Source organism: Aquarana catesbeiana, linkage group LG02, assembly GCF_042186555.1.
Source record: "Aquarana catesbeiana isolate 2022-GZ linkage group LG02, ASM4218655v1, whole genome shotgun sequence".
Lineage (NCBI taxonomy): Eukaryota > Metazoa > Chordata > Amphibia > Anura > Ranidae > Aquarana > Aquarana catesbeiana.
In genome coordinates this window covers 295627763-295647762 of record NC_133325.1, presented here as the reverse complement: position 1 = coordinate 295647762, position 20000 = coordinate 295627763, and the positions used below count along the sequence as shown (strand labels likewise).

The window sequence follows — 20000 nt, the reverse complement described above, 5'->3', positions numbered from 1 at the left end:
TCATTTTAAAGCACTTGAAGACTTTCCTACTTTGATAAGAAATAACACCCCCCCAACCCCCCCCCCCCCCCCCCCGGGAAAAAAAAAAAAAATCTGTTTTATGACCAGATCTGTTGTGCATAGTAAATATGCTTTCTGATGGCAGTTCATGTTTAAAAACATCAAAATCTAAAGCAGTTTGCATGAAATCTTGCTTGCACAAATGAAACTCCCTAATGAAACTCCCTAATTAAGAATGTTGGCTCATTGCAATTCTTTATAGAGCTAGTGGTAAAATTTACAACAAAAAGGAAAATACTTCAGTTATATTGTTTGATATCCAGCATGACTTCTCCTCCTTCCAATGAGATATGCAATCAGCACAATTAAGACGAGACCAGCAAGAGCAGCACCAACCACGATGGGCACCAACATGCCATTCTGATCTTCTGCACATTCCACAGCTACAAGACAAACCATGAGAAGAATAAGACAAGGTAGTTGTAACCTCAATTTACAGAAACCATAATACACATAGTCTTCAAGCTGTACCATGGTTAGAATATCAAATACACAGTTAAAATTTATTTATATAGGAACTCCTTTACCTGTCAAAAGCATTAGTAAATTCCCATCATCATATAGATTTACAAAGTGTAGTGCATAGAGCAGCTGTGCACGCCAGCCAGCTTCTAATTTTTCTCATTTTAAAACTCTCCTATCCTTTACAGCCAAGGAAGCTGCCATCTTGGCCTCTCCAATGTGCAGTTGCCACACGTGATCAGTTAGGACATCAGCCATTTGATGGCTGGACAGTTTGACAGAGCACAAGCAACTGACAGTCATCAAGGCATGCCTTGAATGCAGCTGTTCTAGTAAACAGTTAAATCGGTTTTAGTTACATTTTAACCAAACTGAAGAAAGAAGCTGCTGGTTGCTTAACCACTTCAGCCCCAGAAGGATTTACCCCCTTAATGACCAGAGCACTTTTTACAATTTGGCACTGCGTCGCTTTAACTGCTAATTGCGCGGTCATGCAATGCTGTACCCAAACGAAATTTGTGTCCTTTTCTTCCCACAAATAGAGCTTTCTTTTGATGGTATTTGATCACCTCTGCCGTTTTTATTTTTTGCACTATAAAACGGAAAAAGACCGAAAATTTTGAAAAAAAAAAAAAAAAAAAAAAAAGATATTTTCAACTTTTTGTTATAAAAAAAAAATCCAATAAACTCAATTTTAGTCATACATTTAGGCCAAAATGTATTCGGCCACATGTCTTTGGTAAAAAAAATGTCAATAAGCGTATATTTATTGGTTTGCGCAAAAGTTATAGCGTCTACAAACTAGGGTACATTTTCTGGAATTTACACAGCTTTTAGTTTATGACTGCCTATTTCTTGAGGCCCCCAAAGGACCCCACTTTGGAAAGTAGACACCCCAAGGAAATTGCTGAGAGGCATGTTGAGCCCATTGAATATTAATTTTTTTTTGTCACAAGTGATTGAATAACAAAAAAAAATAAATAAATTACAAAAAGTTGTCACTAAATGATATATTGCTCACACAGGCCATGGGCATATGTGGAATTGCACCCCAAAATATATTCAGCTGCTTCTTCTGAGTATGGGGATACCACATGTGTGGGACTTTTGGGAGCCTAGCTGCGTACGGGGCCCCAAAAACCAATCACTGCCTTCAGGATTTCTAAGGGCGTAAATTTTTGATTTTACTCCTCACTACCTATCACAGTTTTGAAGGCCATAAAATGCCCAGATGGCACAAAACCCCCCCAAATTACCCCATTTTGGAAAGTAGACACCCCAAGCTATTTGCTTTGAGGCATGTTGAGTCCATGGAATATTTTGACTCAAGTTGCGGGAAAGTGACAAAATTTTTTTTTTTTTTTTTTTTTGCACAAAAGTTGTCACTAAATGATATATTGCTCACACATGCTGTGGGCATATTTGGAATTGCACCCCAAAATACATTTAGCTGCTTCTCCTGAGTACAGGGATACCACGTGTGGGACTTTTTGGGAGCCTAGCTGCGTACGGGGCCCCGAAAACCAATCACCGCCTTCAGGATTTCTAAGGGTGTACATTTTTGATTTAACTCTTCACTGCCTATCACAGTTTCGGAGGCCATGGAATGCCCAGGTGACACAACCCCCCAACCCCCCCCTCCCCCCCCCAAATGACCCCATTTTGGAAAGTAGACACCCCAAGCTATTTGCTGAGAGGCATGGTGAGTATTTTGCAGCTCTCATTTGTTTCTGAAAATGAAGAAAAACAAGAAAAAACATTTTTTTTTTCTTTTTTCAAAACTGACAAAAAGTGAGGTCTTTTTGCAAGAAAATTACTTTGAACCCCCAAACATTATATATTTTTTTTAAAAAATGCCCTACAGATTAAAATGGTGGGTGTTTCATTTTTTTCACACAGTATTTGCGCAGCGATTTTTCAAACGCATTTTTTGGGGAAAAAACACTTTTTTTAAATTTTAATGCACTAAAACACACTATATCGCCCAAATGTTTGATGAAATAAAAAAGATGATCTTAGGCCGAGTACATGGATACCAAACATGACATGCTTTAAAATTGCGCACAAACGTGCAGTGGCAACAAAATAAATACATTTTTAAAAGCCTTTACAGGTTACCACTTTAGATTTACAGAGGAGGTCTACTGCTAAAATTACTGCCCTCGATCTGACCTTCGCCGTAATACCTCACATGCATGGTGCAATTGCTGTTTACATTTGACGCCAGACCGACGCTTGCGTTCGCCTTAGCGCAAGAGCAGGGGGGGACAGGGGGTGCTTTTTTTTTTCTTTATTATTTTTTTGCTTTTTTATCTTATTTTTAAACTGTTCCTTTCATTTTTTTTTTTAAATCATTTCTATTGTTATCTCAGGGAATGTAAATATCCCCTATGATAGCAATAGGTAGTGACAGGTACTCTTTTTTGAAAAAATTGGGGTCCATTAGACCCTAGATCTCTCCTCTGCCCTCAAAGCATCTGACCACACCAAGATCGGTGTGATAAAATGCTTTCCCAATGGCGCTGTTTACATCCGGCGAAATCTAAGTCATAAAATGCTCGTAGCTTCCGGTTTCTTAGGCCATAGGGATGTTTGGAGCCACTCTGGTCTCTGATCAGCTCTATGGTCAGCTGGCTGAATCACCGGCTGCATTCTCAGGTTCCCTGTTGGGACAGGAGAGCCAGAGAAAAACACGGAAGACGGTGTGTGTGTGTGTGTGTGTGTGTGTGTGTGTGTGTGTGTGTGTGTGTGTGTGGGCATTCCCTCCCACTGCTTGTAAAAGCAGTCTAGAGGCCAATTAACCACTAGGATTGCTTTTACATGAAAGCCGACCGCTGGCTGAAAAGAATGATACCAAGATGATACCTAAACCTGCAGGCATCATTCTGGTATAACCACTCAAAGTCGTGAATGGCGTACCTGAAGACAAAAAAAATGGTTAACAATAAAGCACAGTAAATGGTAAAGTATAAAAAATTGCATACCTGAAAAGCAAACGTGATAAAACATAAACAATAAAACAATGCAGAATAGAATACAGTAAAAAAAGAGCAGAACAATAGAGAGACTAGAGAGAGAACAATAAAACAACTTTTTATTTTATTTATTTTTTTGGGTTTTTTTTTTTACACTTTTTTTGTAACTAACTTTTATAACTGTAACCGATTCCAGGTTCGGGTGTCTCAAAATGCAATGGCATCTTGGGAGACCCTGTGAAAGTGTGCAATGCTGTACCCTACGCTAATACTCAACCAGTGAATGGTAGCGTTCAAAACATTCACCAATGCAAAGACCAGGATTGTCAGGACGGGAGGGAAAATAATAGCGGGTGTCACGCCTATATCAGCGCTTGCTGCAGACGCGACATCTTTTTTGTGGGGGGGTTCGTTGGGTAGGGGTACTCGGGAGGACATAAAGAAAATGCCTCTCATGCAGCCGACTGCATTTGGTTGGGGATGTGAATGAGGGAAGTATGGGCGCAGCAGAAGTGGTGGGTTCCCAATTATTAGGATTGGCGAATGTAGCAGGAAGGGCAATATGGGCACGACGGGCCTGTGTTTGTCTTCTTGGTGGCAGCGGGACACTACTTGTGCTTGCCACCTCACCAGCTTGAACTGCACTTATGGGACTCGCCACGTCACCAAGTGTTACTGCAGTGCTGGTTTGACTACGACCGGGGTGTAATAGGCCGCTGGTGCTTGCCAGTTCACCAAAACGCTACCAAAAAAACTGTTAGCGATCGCAGGGATCAGGCCTGACTCTGCGAACGCTGCAGTTATGCGTTTAGTGTTTTGTAAGTGACAGTGATCGATCGATACTGCACTTGGGTGGGCTGGGCTGGGCGGAGGGGCAAAACGCAGGTGCTAGCAGGTATCTGGGCTGATCCCACTAACACTGCGTTTTTGGGAACCCCAAACTGCTGGGGACGCTAGTATAGATCTGATCGGATCAGATATTGATCCGATCAGATACTATACCCACTAAGGGAGGTGTACAGTGCGTGCGTGGGTATTAGCAGTACTGGCGCTAATCTGACGCTGCCTGGGACGACGCATATCACCGCCGGGCGATCAGGGGGCTTAACCTTTATTAGGTAATAAACGGCGGGTGCCCTGACACTATAAAAAATAAACGAACTAACCAGCGTCACCCGTAACGGTTATACGGTGATCACTGGTGAAAGGGTTAACTAGGGGGCAATCAAGGGGTTAAAACCTTTATTCGATAGTATATGGGGGTCCCTGACGCTATAAAACGCTGACGGCGAACCTAAACATTTACCTCCCTAACTAGCGTCACCAGTGACACTATTACAGCGATCAGAAAAATGATCGCTTAGCAACACTGGCGACGGGGGGTGATCAAGGGGTTAAAAAAACTTTATTGGGGGGGTTAGGGGGGTACCCTAGACCTAAAGGGGGCTACCACTAACTGCCCTACCATACTGTCACAAACACACCATGCAGTAATAAAAAAAACAAAAACTGATTGGTGTCAGTGTGACGGGGGGGGGGGGGTGTAAAGTGTGCCTGGCATGTTCTACTGCGTGTGTAGTGTTTGTGCACTCACATTGCAGTCTTCTCTCCTCGGCGCCGGAATGGAAAATGCCGAGCCGAGGAGAGATGACATCACATCCCCTTCCTCTGTGTACTACACAGAGGCAGGGGAAGATTCTCATTGGCTGGGAGCGATCGCGAGGGGGGGGGGCCACAAATGGATGGCCTCCCCCTCATCTCTGAACGCTCCCAGACCAAAGCCGACCGCCTCGGGCACCGGGGGGGTCTGATTGGACCCCCCGCCCGCGGGAAGGCAATCACGTACCAGGTACGTGATTTTGCCTGCCTGTGCCATTCTGCCGACATATATCGCCGTTAGGCGGTCGGCAAGTGGTTAATGTGTACAACTGCTTTAGTTGTACTAAATCCCCCCCCCCCCCAAATGTGATGCAGCCACCCCTGTGGGACATCGCACCCAGCCTCCATTGATCTACAGCAGAACCTGGACACATCTCCTCCAACTTGATGACTGGACAACAAAGGTGCACGATTTCAAAGTCATATTCAGTGGGAACCAGGGCTCAACGCTTCTAAAAAAAAATTGATTTAATTGATAAAGTGTTTCATGACTACTAATGAGAAACTGTCAGCACTAAGACTGCCTTCACACCTCCTAAAGATGCTAGTTGCCTGGTTATTTATGACAGCAATATCGTCTGAAATCCTAAATAAAATTAAAAAGATATGAAAGGAGATCTATGGATACAGCACATGCTTTCATTTTAGAACATCTGCTTTGTAATAGCAATAAAAACCATAGTTATTTTTGACAGACCAATAAAAGCTTACTTGAAAAAGGAGTTGCTGCCTGTCTGCTGGCCATCTTTCCACAACTTTCTGGACTCCCTGCATGCTTTACAGCGTCTCTGCTGATTACATCTGATTTCTAAGGGCTACATTTCCTATGATACATTGTGGTCTGTAAGCAGCGATTCCTGTACTGACACTGCCTCCTGAAACTCAACTTTTCAAAGTTTTATTTATTTATTTTTTAACCGCTTCCAGCCCGCCGCCGTCTTTATACGTCGATACTTTACCGTTAAATACCGGGGTTAAAGGCAGCAGATAGCTACCATAACCCCAATATTTTCTTCAGCAGCGGGAAGTCCGCTTTCAGATAAAAGGGGTCTCACTTAGCAGTGGGAGAAGTGCGCCCCCAGCACTGTGATATTGCAGCGGACAAAAGCAGACACCTGACACTTTTTGGAGACCAGTGACACCAACACAGTGATCAATGCTTAAAAAAAAAAAAAAAAAAAAAGCACTATCACTGTACTAATGACACTGGCTGGGAAGGGGTTAGGTTGTGCTTACTGTGGAGGAGGAGGTACTTTGACTAGAGGAAGGCGGTACTTTGACTAGGGGAAGGCAGAGATCCCTGTTGCTGCTTAGCTGCAACACAGGATCAATGCCTTCCCCGCTGGCAGAATGACAATCTGCCTTGTTTACACAGGCAGAGTGCCACTCTGTGTCCTGAACGCTTGGTGGGTCCCGGCAGATATGAAACGGACAAAAGCCCCATCTGTCCTCAAGCAAAAAAAATGTTGGAGGCTGTCATTGGGGCTCACAAGCTGCATGCTAACCAACAATTTTAAATGAGGTCACAGCCTTAAAGCTAGAAAGCTAGACAAGTTCCAGCAGACTGGTATTAAATTTATATCCAGTGCACAAGCATGGTCTACTCGTTATGCTAACAGCCACCGCATTAGGTATATAAGCGATTCACTCTGAACTCCTTGCATGGGGGTATTTTTTTTTCCCCCAGATTAAAAGGTCTGCATATTTGCAGTTCTGTTCAGAATGGTGCAAAAACATGGCATAGTTACAGTTTAAATTACACAGACCGTACGATGGCTAAGCGGAGGAATCTAAAGCCTCATCTGCACATCTTGCAAACCCAGGGGATCCGGTACAGATGGGGTTCCCTTTAAGCTCTCGTTCTCTCATAAAGGCCGCCAATTCCACGCTTAATCCCTACCTGACCTGTGGCGGCACTTTCAAGAACTGCAGTTTGATCTCCCCCCTCTCAAAAGGAGATGCCATCTTCATCCGCTTGTCCGAAATCTTTCCAGCCACTTTGTAGGCCTTCTCAGGATGTCTCAACAAGGCTCTCAAGCCCTTCGCTTCCTCCAAGCTCAATGCTTCCAGCATGTGCCCAACGGCTGATAGTTGACAAGGTTCACCTGGGATGCCCTAGATACCCTTGCTGCCCACTCCACTTTGAGCCTGATACTGCAATCAGCCTGATGACTCATCCATTGTGGACTCTGATACACATTATGTTACTGACATCATTGAGCTGGGGCCCAGGCGACTAAGGCGACTTAGGCACTTCAGTTTGTGCCTCCAATGTACCATCAGTCACTCACTGGATCCGGTTAGCCCCCCCCCATCCCCTCCTCCCTGTTTCAGGTTACTTTATTCCCTGAAGGTCTTTTTTCGCCCTGGACTGCCCCAATTGAATGATGGCAGCGCTGGGTCCAAGAAAACTGGTACTCTAATTGAGATACTTGACTTTCGGAGTACTATTGGTAAGGTTATTATCTACATTACATTCCTTCACACTATGACCTTCACCGCCCCCCCCCCCCCCCCACCCAGATTATGTATACTCCTTATAAGTTTTCACTGGTGAGAGTATTCTGATCCTCAATTGGGGGGGGGGGGGGGGGGGCCTTCTTATGACGGAGGGGATATCCACATCTGGTTTTTGAGTATCCCAGCACACAGTGGGCCACAGGTTGCAACCCTCTACATTTAAAAGTTGAGGTTCGGCAAACCCGGGCTTCAGAGTTCAATGCTGCATTTACCTCATAGTATTCCTCTGTGTGATATGATTACCTACAGTGGGGACGGAAAGTATTCAGACCCCCTTAAATTTTGCACTCTTTGTTATATTGCAGCCATTTGCTAAAATCATTTAAGTTCTTTTTTTTCCTCATTAATGTACACACATCACCCCATATTGACAAAAAAAAAAAAAAAAAAAAAACACAGAATTGTTGACATTTTTGCAGATTTATTAAAGAAAAAAACTGAAATATCACATGGTCCTTAGTATTCAGACCCTTTGCTCAGTATTTAGTAGAAGCACCCTTTTGATCTAATACAGCCATGAGTCTTTTTGGGAAAGACAAGTTTTTAACACCTGGATTTGGGGATCCTCTGCCATTCCTCTTTGCAGATCCTCTCCAGTTCTGTCAGGTTGGATGGTAAACGTTGGTGGACAGCCATTTTTAGGTCTCTCCAGAGATGCTTAATTGGGTTTAAGTCAGGGCTCTGGCTGGGCCATACAAGAACAGTCACGGAGTTGTTGTGAAGCCACTCCTTCGTTATTTTAGCTTGTGTGCTTAGGGTCATTGTCTTGTTGGAAGGTAAACCTTCGGCCCAGTCTGAGGTCCTAAGCGCTCTGGAGAAGGTTTTCGTCCACAATATCCCTGTACTTGGCCGCATTCATCTTTCCCTCGATTGCAACCAGTCGCCCTGTCCCTGCAGCTAAAAAAACACCCCCACAGCATGATGCCGCCACCACCATGCTTCACTGTTGGGACTGTATTGGACAGGTGATGAGCAGTGCCTGTTTTTCTTCACACATACCGCTTAGAATTAAGGCCAAAAAGTTCGATCTTGGTCTCATCAGACCAGAGAATCTTATTCCTCACCATCTTGGAGTCCTTCAGGTGTTTTTTTTTTTTTTTTTAGCAAACTCCATGCGGGCTTTCATGTGTCTTGCACTGAGGAGAGGCTTCCGTTGGGCCACTCTGCCATAAAGCTCCGACTGGTGGAGGGATGCAGTGATGGTTGACTTTCAACAACTTTCTCCCATCTCCCGACTGCATCTCTGGAGCTCAGCCACAGACTGTATTGGATAGGTGATGAGCAGTGCCCGGTTTTGTCCACACATACCGCTTAGAATTAAGGCCAAAAAGTTCTATCTTGGTCTCACCAGACCAAAGAATCTTATTTGTCACCATCTCTAAGTCCTCTTTACCTCTCTCACCAAGGCTCTTCTTCCCCGACAGCTCAGTTTGGCCGGACAGCCAGCTCTAGGAAGGGTTCTTGTCCTCCCAAACGTCTTCCATTTAAGGATTATGGAGGCTACTGTGCTCTTAGGAACCTTAAGTGCAACAGAATTTTTTTGTAACCTTGGCCAGATCTGTGCCTTGCCACAATTCTGTCTGAGCTCTTCAGGCAGTTCCTTTGACCTCATGATTCTCATTTGCTCTGACATGCACTGTGAGCTGTAAGGTCTTATATAGACAGGTGTGTGGCTTTCCTAATCAAGTCCAATCAGTATAATCAAACACAGCTGGACTCAAATGAAGGTGTACAACCATCTCAAGGATGATCAGAAGAAATGGACAGCACCTGCGTTAAATATATGAGTGTCACAGCAAAGGGTCTGAATACTTAGGACCATGTGATATCTCAGTTTTTCTTTTTTAATAAATCTGCAAAAATGTCAACAATTCTGTGTTTTTCTGTCAATATGGGGTGCTGTGTGTACATTGGAGGAAAAAAAATGAACTTAAATGATTTTAGCAAATGGCAGCAATATAACAAAAAGGGAGAAATTTAGGGGGGTCTGAATACTTTCCATCCCCACTGTATATCTAATCTGATTATCAATGCAGGTTTATTCACTGTCTGCTGCCTTCCCGCTTCGGTTACCCCCACTGGTAAGTGGGTGCCCCTGGGTGTCGGTGACCGGCTTCAGTAAAAACAGTTATGTCTTGGTTACGAGGTTGTTCTTAACCTTTTCAGTTGTGCCTCTAAATCAGGGGTCTCAAACTGGAGGCCCTCCAGCTGTTGTGGAACTTCAAGTCCCATCATGCCTCTGCCTTTGGGAGTCATGCTTGTAACTGTCAGCCTTGCAATGCCTCATGGGACTTGTAGTTTCACAACAGCTGGAGGGCCGCCAGTTTGAGACCACTGCTCTAAATGTTCTTTTAATGTGTTGTGCCCAATTTCCCTTTATATTTTGAGGACGATTCCACTATAGAAAAATGCTGAGTGGTTCTGTTGGGCACTTCCCTAGCTGTGCTGGAACTTGGTCTGGGCAATAGTCCTGACCAATCTCCGACCCCCCCCAGTGGGCCCTTTGTACCACTACTGTACGCAACCATGTTGCATGGATATTTTTTTCTCAGTGTATGATTCGGTTTCTTTATGTTTTTCTACATGGTCCCCTTTTACGTATCTCACGCTTGACCTTTTCCCCCTATAAACCTTATTAAGTCCGTGGTTTGAGCTTGAAAGAGCCAAATCAACCTTTTCCTTATATTTAATATGACACGAAATTGGTTGTCCCTGAATATTCAGGGCATGAACTCTCCTCAAAAAAAAATGAACATTTTTAAGTATCTCAAGAGGCAACAGATCGATATAGCATGCTTGTAAGAAACCCATTTTTCAATTGCCTCTTGTCCTAAATATTTTGATGCTCAATATTCTCAGGTTTTCTTGGCCAATGCTCCGAAAAACAAAAAAAAGGGGTGCTCATTGCCTTTCACAAATCAGTTCCTTTTAGTTGCACTAAACAGATAGCAGATCCAGATGGTAGGTATCTGTTATTACAAGATACTCTCCAAGATACAGAAATTACTATTAGGACTTATGCTCCAAACTCTGCCCCTGGACCTTTTTTGACCCATATCTGCTGCCTGCTAGCATCCCATCAAAACGGTACTCTCCTTCTCGCGGGAGACTCTAATCTGGCTTTAAACCCTTCTCTCGACAAATGACCCTCAGAACGTGCGGCCCCCTGCCAACGCCAAGCAGTTTGTTCGGTCTCTGCAAATTCATGATCTGGTCGACCTCTGGAGGGAGTTTAATCCCCTGGGTAAAGATTACACACATTCGCATCCCCATCATTCTCACCCTAGAATAGACCATGCTGAGGAAACATCTCCCCTTAGTGGTTTCTACTTCCATCCTTGCCCCCATGGTCAGATCATGATCCCGTATTAGTGGTTTGTTGCTCCATTCTTAAGAAGCCTCAATACTCGCCCTGGGTGATGAATTTTTCGCTTTTATCCCTCCAAGAGGTTCAGGCTGAAATTCTGAAGGCCTCTGCGGACTATTCCCGCATTAATGCAGGGTCTGTCTCAACCCCTGTAACTCTCTGGGGGGCATACAAGGCGGTTCTTAGGGGACACATACAGTTGGCTTTCAAAACGTAAAAGGGAACACTGTTTAAAGCGGCAAGACTTGAGACTCGCCTGGAAATACTTTCAAACGTGTTCAAACCATCTCCCAATCGCAAACTCTTGGATCAGGTCCGCTCAGAGTTGGAGCTCTGTTTCACTGATGGCGCTGAGCGTGTCTTACGTTGGTCTCGGCAGAAGTGGTACGCTAAAGCAAACAAACCAAACACTGGCGAACAGACTCCACACTTTTACTCCTAAATTCACCCCTATCACATTGCGTACTCAACATAACGTACTCACTGGTAATCCAGTGAAGGCCTTGGGGGAATTCCGTTACCATCTTACCCAACTGTGCCCCTGATCAGTTGGGTAGTCAGGACGCTAACAATTTCCTTAACAGTCTCTCACTCCCTAAGCTGACAGACTCATTTGGCCCTCATGGACCAGGACATCCAGGTTTCGGAAGTCCTTCAATGTATTAAAGGACCTGAAAGTGGGTAAAAGGCCTGGACCTGACGGCTACACAGCACTTTACTATAGGAAGCTAGCTGACGTTATAGCTCCACATCTGACAGCCGTACATAATTCTGTCAAAGATGGCCAATCTTTTACATCGGATCTTTTGACTGCTAATATTGTGATGATTACCAAACCTGATCGCGACCACACCTTTTGGGCTAATTTTAGGCTCATTTCTCTGAACAGACATGAAAATTCTGACCAACCATTTGAACTCTTATTCCCCGCTTAATTAAAAAGGATCAAGTTCGTTTTGTACCACAGATGTAGGCCGGGGCCGCTATTCGGCAAATACTGCAACATATAGCCCACAGCCACTCGTTGGAACGAATGCTTTTGTCTCTGGATGTGAATAAGGCCTTTGACACTTTGTCATGGCCTTATCCAACGTCCGCACTTCGCCATTATGGATTTTGTGCCTCATTTCTGTGTTGGATGACAGTCCTATACGACTCCACTCGGGCTAAAATTAAGTATTACGGATTTGAGTCACCCCTTCCCAACATTGGGAGGGGGTACTCAAGAGTGCCCACTTTCACCACTTCTCCTTATTTTGGCTCTAGAGCCATTGGCGGAGGCGGTTCATTCCCATCCAGATATAAGAGGGTATTGATGTAGCAGGCTCTTCTCATAAAATATCCCTATTTGCCGACGATATCTTGTTAACCAACTTCCCCTAGAATCTCACTTTCGGTCTTCGTGTCAACCCCTCCAAAGCTAAGGCTCTCTTGGTCAATCTCTCTTCTCCAGTATTGATGGACTTGAAAACAGACTTCCCCTTTCAGTGGTATTCTTTGTTGCCTTACCTGGGAATCCGCCTTACCTCAACATATGCGGGATTGTACCAGGCCAATTTCCCATCCTTATTTAAAAGATTGTCTGGTCCCATTTACCATTGTCTTGGTTTGGCAGGATAACCTCATTTTGTATGTCTTATTTTCCAAAACTGCTTTAATTTCTTTCAGGTCTAGCCTGTTTTAGTCCTTTCACATATATTTAGAATACACCAACGCAAGCTTCTGCAGTTTATATGCGGTTTTATTCGTCCTCGAATCAATAAAAACAGGTTTTGTACGCTCGACGGATCAATGGCGGCCTTTTCGGTCCCTAATTTGCAGGCCTACTATGCTGCAGCAAGCATAGCTCAGCTCTCCCATCTTCATGAAACCCATCAGATGCCGCTATAAGCCACAATTGACCTTGTTGATTCTGACCCCATACCAGCTTCCTCTTTACCCTGGCTCCCTCCCATTCATCGCTCGGCTGTAATAGCACTGTGTTGAGCCCACTCTCTAGGATTATGGGACTCTTAAATATTCTGTGAGTTTGATCTCCCCTCATCTCGCACTTTTACGACTTCTCCACTGCCCATTGTTTCCTCCCAGTTGTGAAAACCCGGCCCAATTTTCATGGTGGACCATGAATGGGTTCACGGACATCCACTCCCTGTTCAATCCTACTAGGATATTGACGTTCGATGGCTTACACTCTTCATATGATATTAATTGTAACGTGATCCCGCGCTACAGTGTGAAATATAAAAATTGCTTTTCACTAAATATAATGAATCAATAAAGTGTCAATCTAAATAGAACAGTGCAGGTGTATAAAATAATCAATCCATATAATAGTAAGTGAATCCCAGGGCTAATGATATAAAATGATAATATTCTCTTAATCACGTCATCTAAAAAAAAAAAAAAGTGTCCAAAACGGAAGGAAATCGTGCAAAAAAGGAGTTCCAATAAAAGACTCAGTGGACAAGAAGTTTAAATCCCACAAAACGAGCTCACAGAACCCTCACCTTCATAATCTGATAAGTCAGCATGTAATGATGAATTGAGGTCGGCTGCGTCACTCCAACTTCTACCAAAAGGGGGTCCTCCGTTCCATTATATGTAAGACTTTATTCGCCTGAAGCATCAGCATATAACCATGTATAGGAATTTGTTCCGCTATATTAATCTCTACCACCAGGGGGTCCTCTACTTCACCAAATAGATCACCCGAATGCAGCTCCACATCCACGTCCTCATATAGCCTTGTATCCTCCGCAAAATGGGGGGGGGGGAGCGGGGAGAGAGAAATGGACAAGGGTGGGAGAGAGAGAGAGAGAGCCCCAATAGTGTAGTAGGTAAAAAGTATACATGTTTTATTTCAAAGATTTAAACTGGACTCTTACAATAAAAAATTAAAAAAACAGGTATAAACAACTGCTAAGGCGTCTGAACGCCGCTCTCACATCACTTCCGGTATCGCTCAGTCTACGGCCACACGGCTAATCGTCCTAATCTTATGGCTACCTCTCCATGATGCACTATACTTCTCCATACCCCAGAATTGTAGGTGGGAGGGATCTCGATTATGTACTGCGGCAAAATGTTTTGAAACACTATGTTTGGGAAACCCATTTATAATGTTCTGCACATGTACTTTCACCCTGATTTTAAGTGCCCTTTTTGTTCTGCATCATAGTGCATCATGGAGAGGTAGCCATAAGATTAGGACGATTAGCCAGAAAGAGTCAAGATGGATATACATTATGAAAAGTTTAGTGCCAGGAGGCCTAAATGTTGAATTTGATCTTAATTGTTTTTTAAGTAATTTCTAATGTATTGGGTTATATCTGTCTTTTGTTTAGTTTATTGTGGATCTGGAGTGTGGCTCTCGCTCCATTTCCGGTGTGGAGCAGTCATTTCGGGTCATCTTCCCCATAGCTGTCTGCATCATAGAGCCGGATGTATGGCTGCTTTGATTTGCCCCTTTCTTTTAAGAATTAAAAAAAAAAAATATTTCCCTCTCTTTAAAAATGTAATATAATGATATATAGGTGCATAATTAAGGACAATTGGGATTTTAAGAAATTAAATTTATTCACAGTCCAACACTCATTTTTAAGCTTTTTTTTTCCCATGTTTATTTTCTTCATTATTTAGTAATTTGTTTATTATTATTTTTGGACTGTTAGCAGCAATTTTATTTGCATTTACTGTAATATCCTGCCAGACATTTTAACTCCTATATAAACGGAAGAGGTAACTTTGTGCGATGAGGTGTCACGGGTTATTTAGATGCATTCTCAGCTTCTGTGAATATATTAGAACACCTCCTCTAGAAGTGTCAGCAGAAGTATTCTTCCATATAATGGCCGCTGAAATAAACATAAGTTCGACTATAATAAAATGGCCGCCGCCGGCTAATAGAGCGGACCACAATAAAATGGCCGCTATTCCATTTCCGATTTGTTGAGATATAAACACGATCGCCACAGCCAATCCACATCCCCTGAAGAAGTCACGTGATGACGTAAAGCAGAGGGAGTGGCCGTAGACTGAGCGATACCAGAAGTGATGTGAGAGCAGCGTTCAGACGCCTTAGCAGTTGTTTATGCCTGTTTTTTAATTTTTATTGTAAGAGTCCAGTTTAAATCTTTGAAATAAAACATGTATACTTTTTACCTACTACACTATTGGGGCTCTCTCTCTCTCCCACCCTTGTCCATTTCTCTCTCCCCGCCCCCCCCATTTTGCGGAGGATACGAGGCTATATGAGGACGTGGATGTGGAGCTGCATTCGGGTGATCTATTTGGTGAAGCAGAGGACCCCCTGGTGGTAGAGATTAATATAGCGGAACAAATTCTTATACATTGTTATATGCTAACGCTTCAGGCGAATAAAGTCTTACATATAATGGAACGGAGGACCCCCTGGTGGTAGAAGTTGGAGTGACGCAGCCGACCTCAATTCATCATTACATGCTGACTTATCAGATTATGAAGGTGAGGGTTCTGTGAGCTCGTTTTGTGGGATTTAAACTTCTCCTTGTCCACTGAGTCTTTTATTGGAACTCCTTTTTTGCACGATTTCCTTCCGTTTTGGACACTTTTTAGATGAATTAAGAGACTATTATCATTTTATATCATTTGCCCTGGGATTCATTTACTATTACATGGATTGATTTTATACACCTGCACTGTTCTATTTAATTAGATTAACACTTTATTGATTCATTATATTTAGTGAAAAGCAATTTTTATATTTCACACTGTAGCGCGGGATCATTTTACAATATATATTGAGAGTGGATTGTGAGACACTGAAAGATTCTGCTGCAGACAGCTGTCGATTTATTGGATTACACCTAATGCACTACACGCACTGAGATTTGATCACTTATGATAAGATTTTTTATTAAGTTTTAGTTTATGCTAGTTCACGAACACATCTAAGTAGCGCGAAGGCTCTCTATATTTCCACTCTTTATATGATACCCCCTTGCGAGAACACTATAGCTACCTACAACTTAAGCATTTTCTCCAACAATTCATAAATCCTGCCCAACTCATACACTCCGACTCCTTTTAAGAATATATGTAGAGCTAGACCCCATTTTCCGGGCCCCGCTTAGACCCTATCATGGCCACAGGGAAAAAGAACTGGGGAGGCAGCTTGACCCAGAGGACTGGCAGGCTATGACCATAGCCATTTCCTAAAAAGTTCTTATATTGGAGAATGCCGATAAAGTGCTGTATAGGTGGTATTACATGCCGGCTAGATTAGTCCACTTTATCCCAACTTAATCTCCTCTGTTTTCAGGGATGTTCACAAGAAGGCACCATGGCACATATCTGGTGGTCATGACCGAGGGCGTGCAAGTTATGGGTCAGGGTCTATGACCCTATTCGGAATTTATTTCATGTTGACCTTATGAAGCCCTTTTAGGCAAACCCATTGTCGAATTGCTACGCCTGGAAAGGACACATCACTTTACTGCAACCAAGTTGACATATTGCTAAGGCATGGAAAACTCCCATGCTCAGTTTTGAGGCGGTCAAGAATCACCAGAACAGCCATTTTGTTAGACACGCATGACAAGTTTCTGAGAGTTTGGCAGCCATGGATTACTAATACTCAGCTTTCCCGGTTTGACAGTACGCTCCTTTCAATTTAAGGCTCCTCTGGCACGCACCCCATGGACTCTTTTCTCCTTTCCAACTCTCTCTCCTGTTATTGGTTGCTTCCTTCTCTTCAGTTCATTATGCTTTATGCATTAATCACATATGCCTGTCAGGCTACCAGGGATAGTCCTGATCGGATTGGTTATACTTCATAACATTGTATTTTCAATATTTGTGTTTTTAAATTAGTTCTAATTTTTGAGTTACATCCACATTGATAGGAAGACTCTAGATCAAAAATCTTGTTTGGATATGCTGGGTTCCACATGCGGACAATTTTGTTTACAGATGCCTTATGCTTCCTGAGACATTTCAGAACACCTCTTCTGGACTTGTAATCTTTTTTCCTGGTGCCTCCAAGGCAGCATACAAATGGTTGGTTGCTCCGCCCCCGACCAACCCACAGGACCACTTTAACTCTATAAATAAAAGTTGTTCCCCACCGGTATTCTTTTCTCTGTCCTCATTCCTGCAGGATCACAATCGGCCCTACCTCACCGCTATATGGTGTGACCATACTGCAGGAGAGCATGAACCTGCAATGGAGTCACATTGCTTGGGCTGCTAAAGATGCCAGATACCGTATACACTCAAGTATAGGTCGATCCGAGAATTTACCACAAAAAAACTGGGAAAAACGTATTGACCCGAGTATAAGACAAGGGTAAGAATTGCAGCAGCTACTGTAAGTGGAAAAGAGGGTCAACAATGCCCATCTGCAGCTGCGTGCCTGCATGTGTCCCTGTGTAGCCTACCTGTGTCCTGTGCATGCCTCTGTGTGGCGATCTCCATCCTCCGTGTACCGCTCTGCACCGATCAGCCCGTGATACCATTCGGCGGCCATTCTACTGTTCAAAAGCCGTGCCTCCTCCTCGTCTGTGATAGGCTTACTGCTGGGAAATGGAGTGTTCTGCCTATCACAGACATTCTCTCATCCTCATACCACGGACGAGGATGAGAGAATGTCCGTGATGGGCTGTACAATGACTGCTGGGAAATGGAGTTTTCTGCCTTTTACAGACGAGGAGGAGCGGCTTTTGAACAGTGAACTGGCCGCCGAATGGTAATATCCTATGCTGGCCGCCGTCTGCCTGCATGACACGCTGATCACGTAGGCAGACGGCAGTGACTGGAGTATAAGTCGAGGGGGGAACTTTCAGCCAAAAAAAAAAAAAAAAAGGGCTGAAAATCTCGACTTATACTCGAGTATATATGGTAAGTATGGGAGCCAGTTTTTTCTGTGGATCTTTTTTGGGGCAGTTCTAAAAGGATAACAAGAAGCTTGTCATTCTCCATTTTCCTTTCTGGCATCTTGGTATACTTGAGCAGAGTGTTTGTTTTTACCTCCATGTATCTCCTGATAGCGTTCCCCGTGTGTCTTTTTGTGCCTCCTCCTTCCAGAGAGTGTGCCAGCGCTTCACGCGCCGTTCTGCCCTGCTTTCCCAACTCGGGGGGCAGAGTCACAGCGCATGCACAGTAGCGTACTGAGGCCAATGGTGGCCATTTTGGTACACCCAGAACGCTCTCTGGTATAAAAAGGAGTTTGTATTCATTTGGGGGCCAGCTGCCAAAGGTAAGACATTCTCCAAAGGCGTCTCCTCTGCTTTTCTCCTCTGTTCATAAATAATGGAGCCTAGCCAAGGTACTTGAGGTTCTTTTTGATGCGGCATCAGGCTCTTTTAGAGGAAGAAAAAAAATAAAAAATAAAAAAATAAAAAAACATCAAACCACTAGGTAAGGGCTGCAACAGTCAGGTAAGTTTAAAAAAGCACCTCAAGCAAAACAGCTTTCTTGTTTTCATTTTTCACTATAGCCCGCACCACAGATCATCCCGCAGAAATTCTCTGGATAGGAGGTCAAGGGGTCATAGAAGCTTGGGTCATTCTCACTCATCCTCGGCTCATGCCTCCTGCAGTGATCGGAGGTCACCCCGACATACCTCAAGTAGGCATGACTCCCAGCGCAGGCCTGTGTATCCAGGAGATAACACATGTTGGGTGTGTGGAAAACAAGCCCTCCCTGATAAAATTAGTATGTGGTCCGTGCCTCCTAGAAGCCACAGGGGACAAAGCAAAGAGAAACAGGAATCCATGGAATCAACTAAAAACCTGATCAAGGATTCAACCTGGGAGTTGGCTTTATCCCAAGACCAAGTAACCCCACCCTTGGGCGAAACAGTAGTAGATAACCCACTCTTTAACCTGATCCAGAAGTTAATTCTGAAGGAGACAGAAGTGGTGGAGGAAAATGCTTCGGAATTTGACTTCACTCTAATCGAAACCTTTATCGCAGTTGAGGACGCGATCCAAGGGGAGGAAGATCCAGAGCCTCCATCTAAAACAAAGATATTTTCCACTTAATGGAAGAAATCAAGGCGGTAGTGATGGATGTATGGCAGAAGGTGGACAAGAGGCCCATCGCCTACAATCGTTTTTTCAAACTATATCTGCTGGCAGTGGCAGATGCACAGCTTTTTGACTCCGTGCCAACTGTAGACGCCTCAATTATGAGGTTAGCCAGAAACGACACTACCATTAGAAGACGTAGTCCCCTTTAAGGATGTCCTTGACCGAAGGATCGATTTAGACTTACAGAAAACTTATCAAGCAGCAGGAAGAGCATGTAAACCAGCGGTGGCTCTGACCTCGATTTCTAGGGCTACCAGGGTGTGGTCAGATAACATCGAAACAGCCCTCAGACAAGGCATGGGCTTAGATGAAATCATCAAGGCACTGGATGAATTGAAATTGGCCTCAGGATTTCATGGCAGAAGCGGCCATTGAGGTCCTAAAATGTTCCTCCAGACTTATGCTGTACTCCATCACGGCCAGAAGAGCATTATGGCTAAAAAAACCATGGTTGGCCGACCCAACATCAAAACAATCTTGGTGTTGTATTCCATATGATGGGAAAGCTCCGTTCGGTGATAAGATGGATAAGATAAGATAAGATGGATGAAGCAATTACCAGAGTCACATAGGGGAAAAGCGGTTTAATTCCCCAGGACAGAAGCAGGAGGAAGAGATTCGCAACATGCCCAGTTGTCCAGAGAGCGAAGGATTCCAGGGTGTACCACCCAGGTAGGGAGTACAGAAGAAGCTGGAAGGGCTCGCAGGCCACTTTCCTGAAGATGGGAAAGCCTAAAGACTCAACATCCATGGTTGAGAGCCAGAAGTCTTTGATTCCCTATCCACCCAAACCGTTCCAGTGATTGCTCATCTCAGGGCGTTTGCCCAGGTTTGGGTGGAAGATTGCAAAGACCAGTGGGCAGTCTCCACGGTCCTTAAAGGACATTT

General features: G+C 43.9%; 1 protein-coding gene across 1 annotated transcript in view; it reads right to left on the bottom strand.

Annotated features, from left to right (window-relative positions):
- The window catches only part of LAMP1 (lysosomal associated membrane protein 1), a 76000-nt gene that overhangs the window by 571 nt on the left and 55429 nt on the right, over nucleotides 1-20000 (bottom strand). Inside the window, exon 9 of the mRNA XM_073614546.1 lies at nucleotides 1-443. This exon is cut by the window's left edge and continues 571 nt beyond it. Coding sequence (XP_073470647.1) covers nucleotides 304-443 — 140 coding nt within the window. The 3' untranslated portion in view covers nucleotides 1-303. The remainder of the gene's footprint in view (nucleotides 444-20000) is intronic.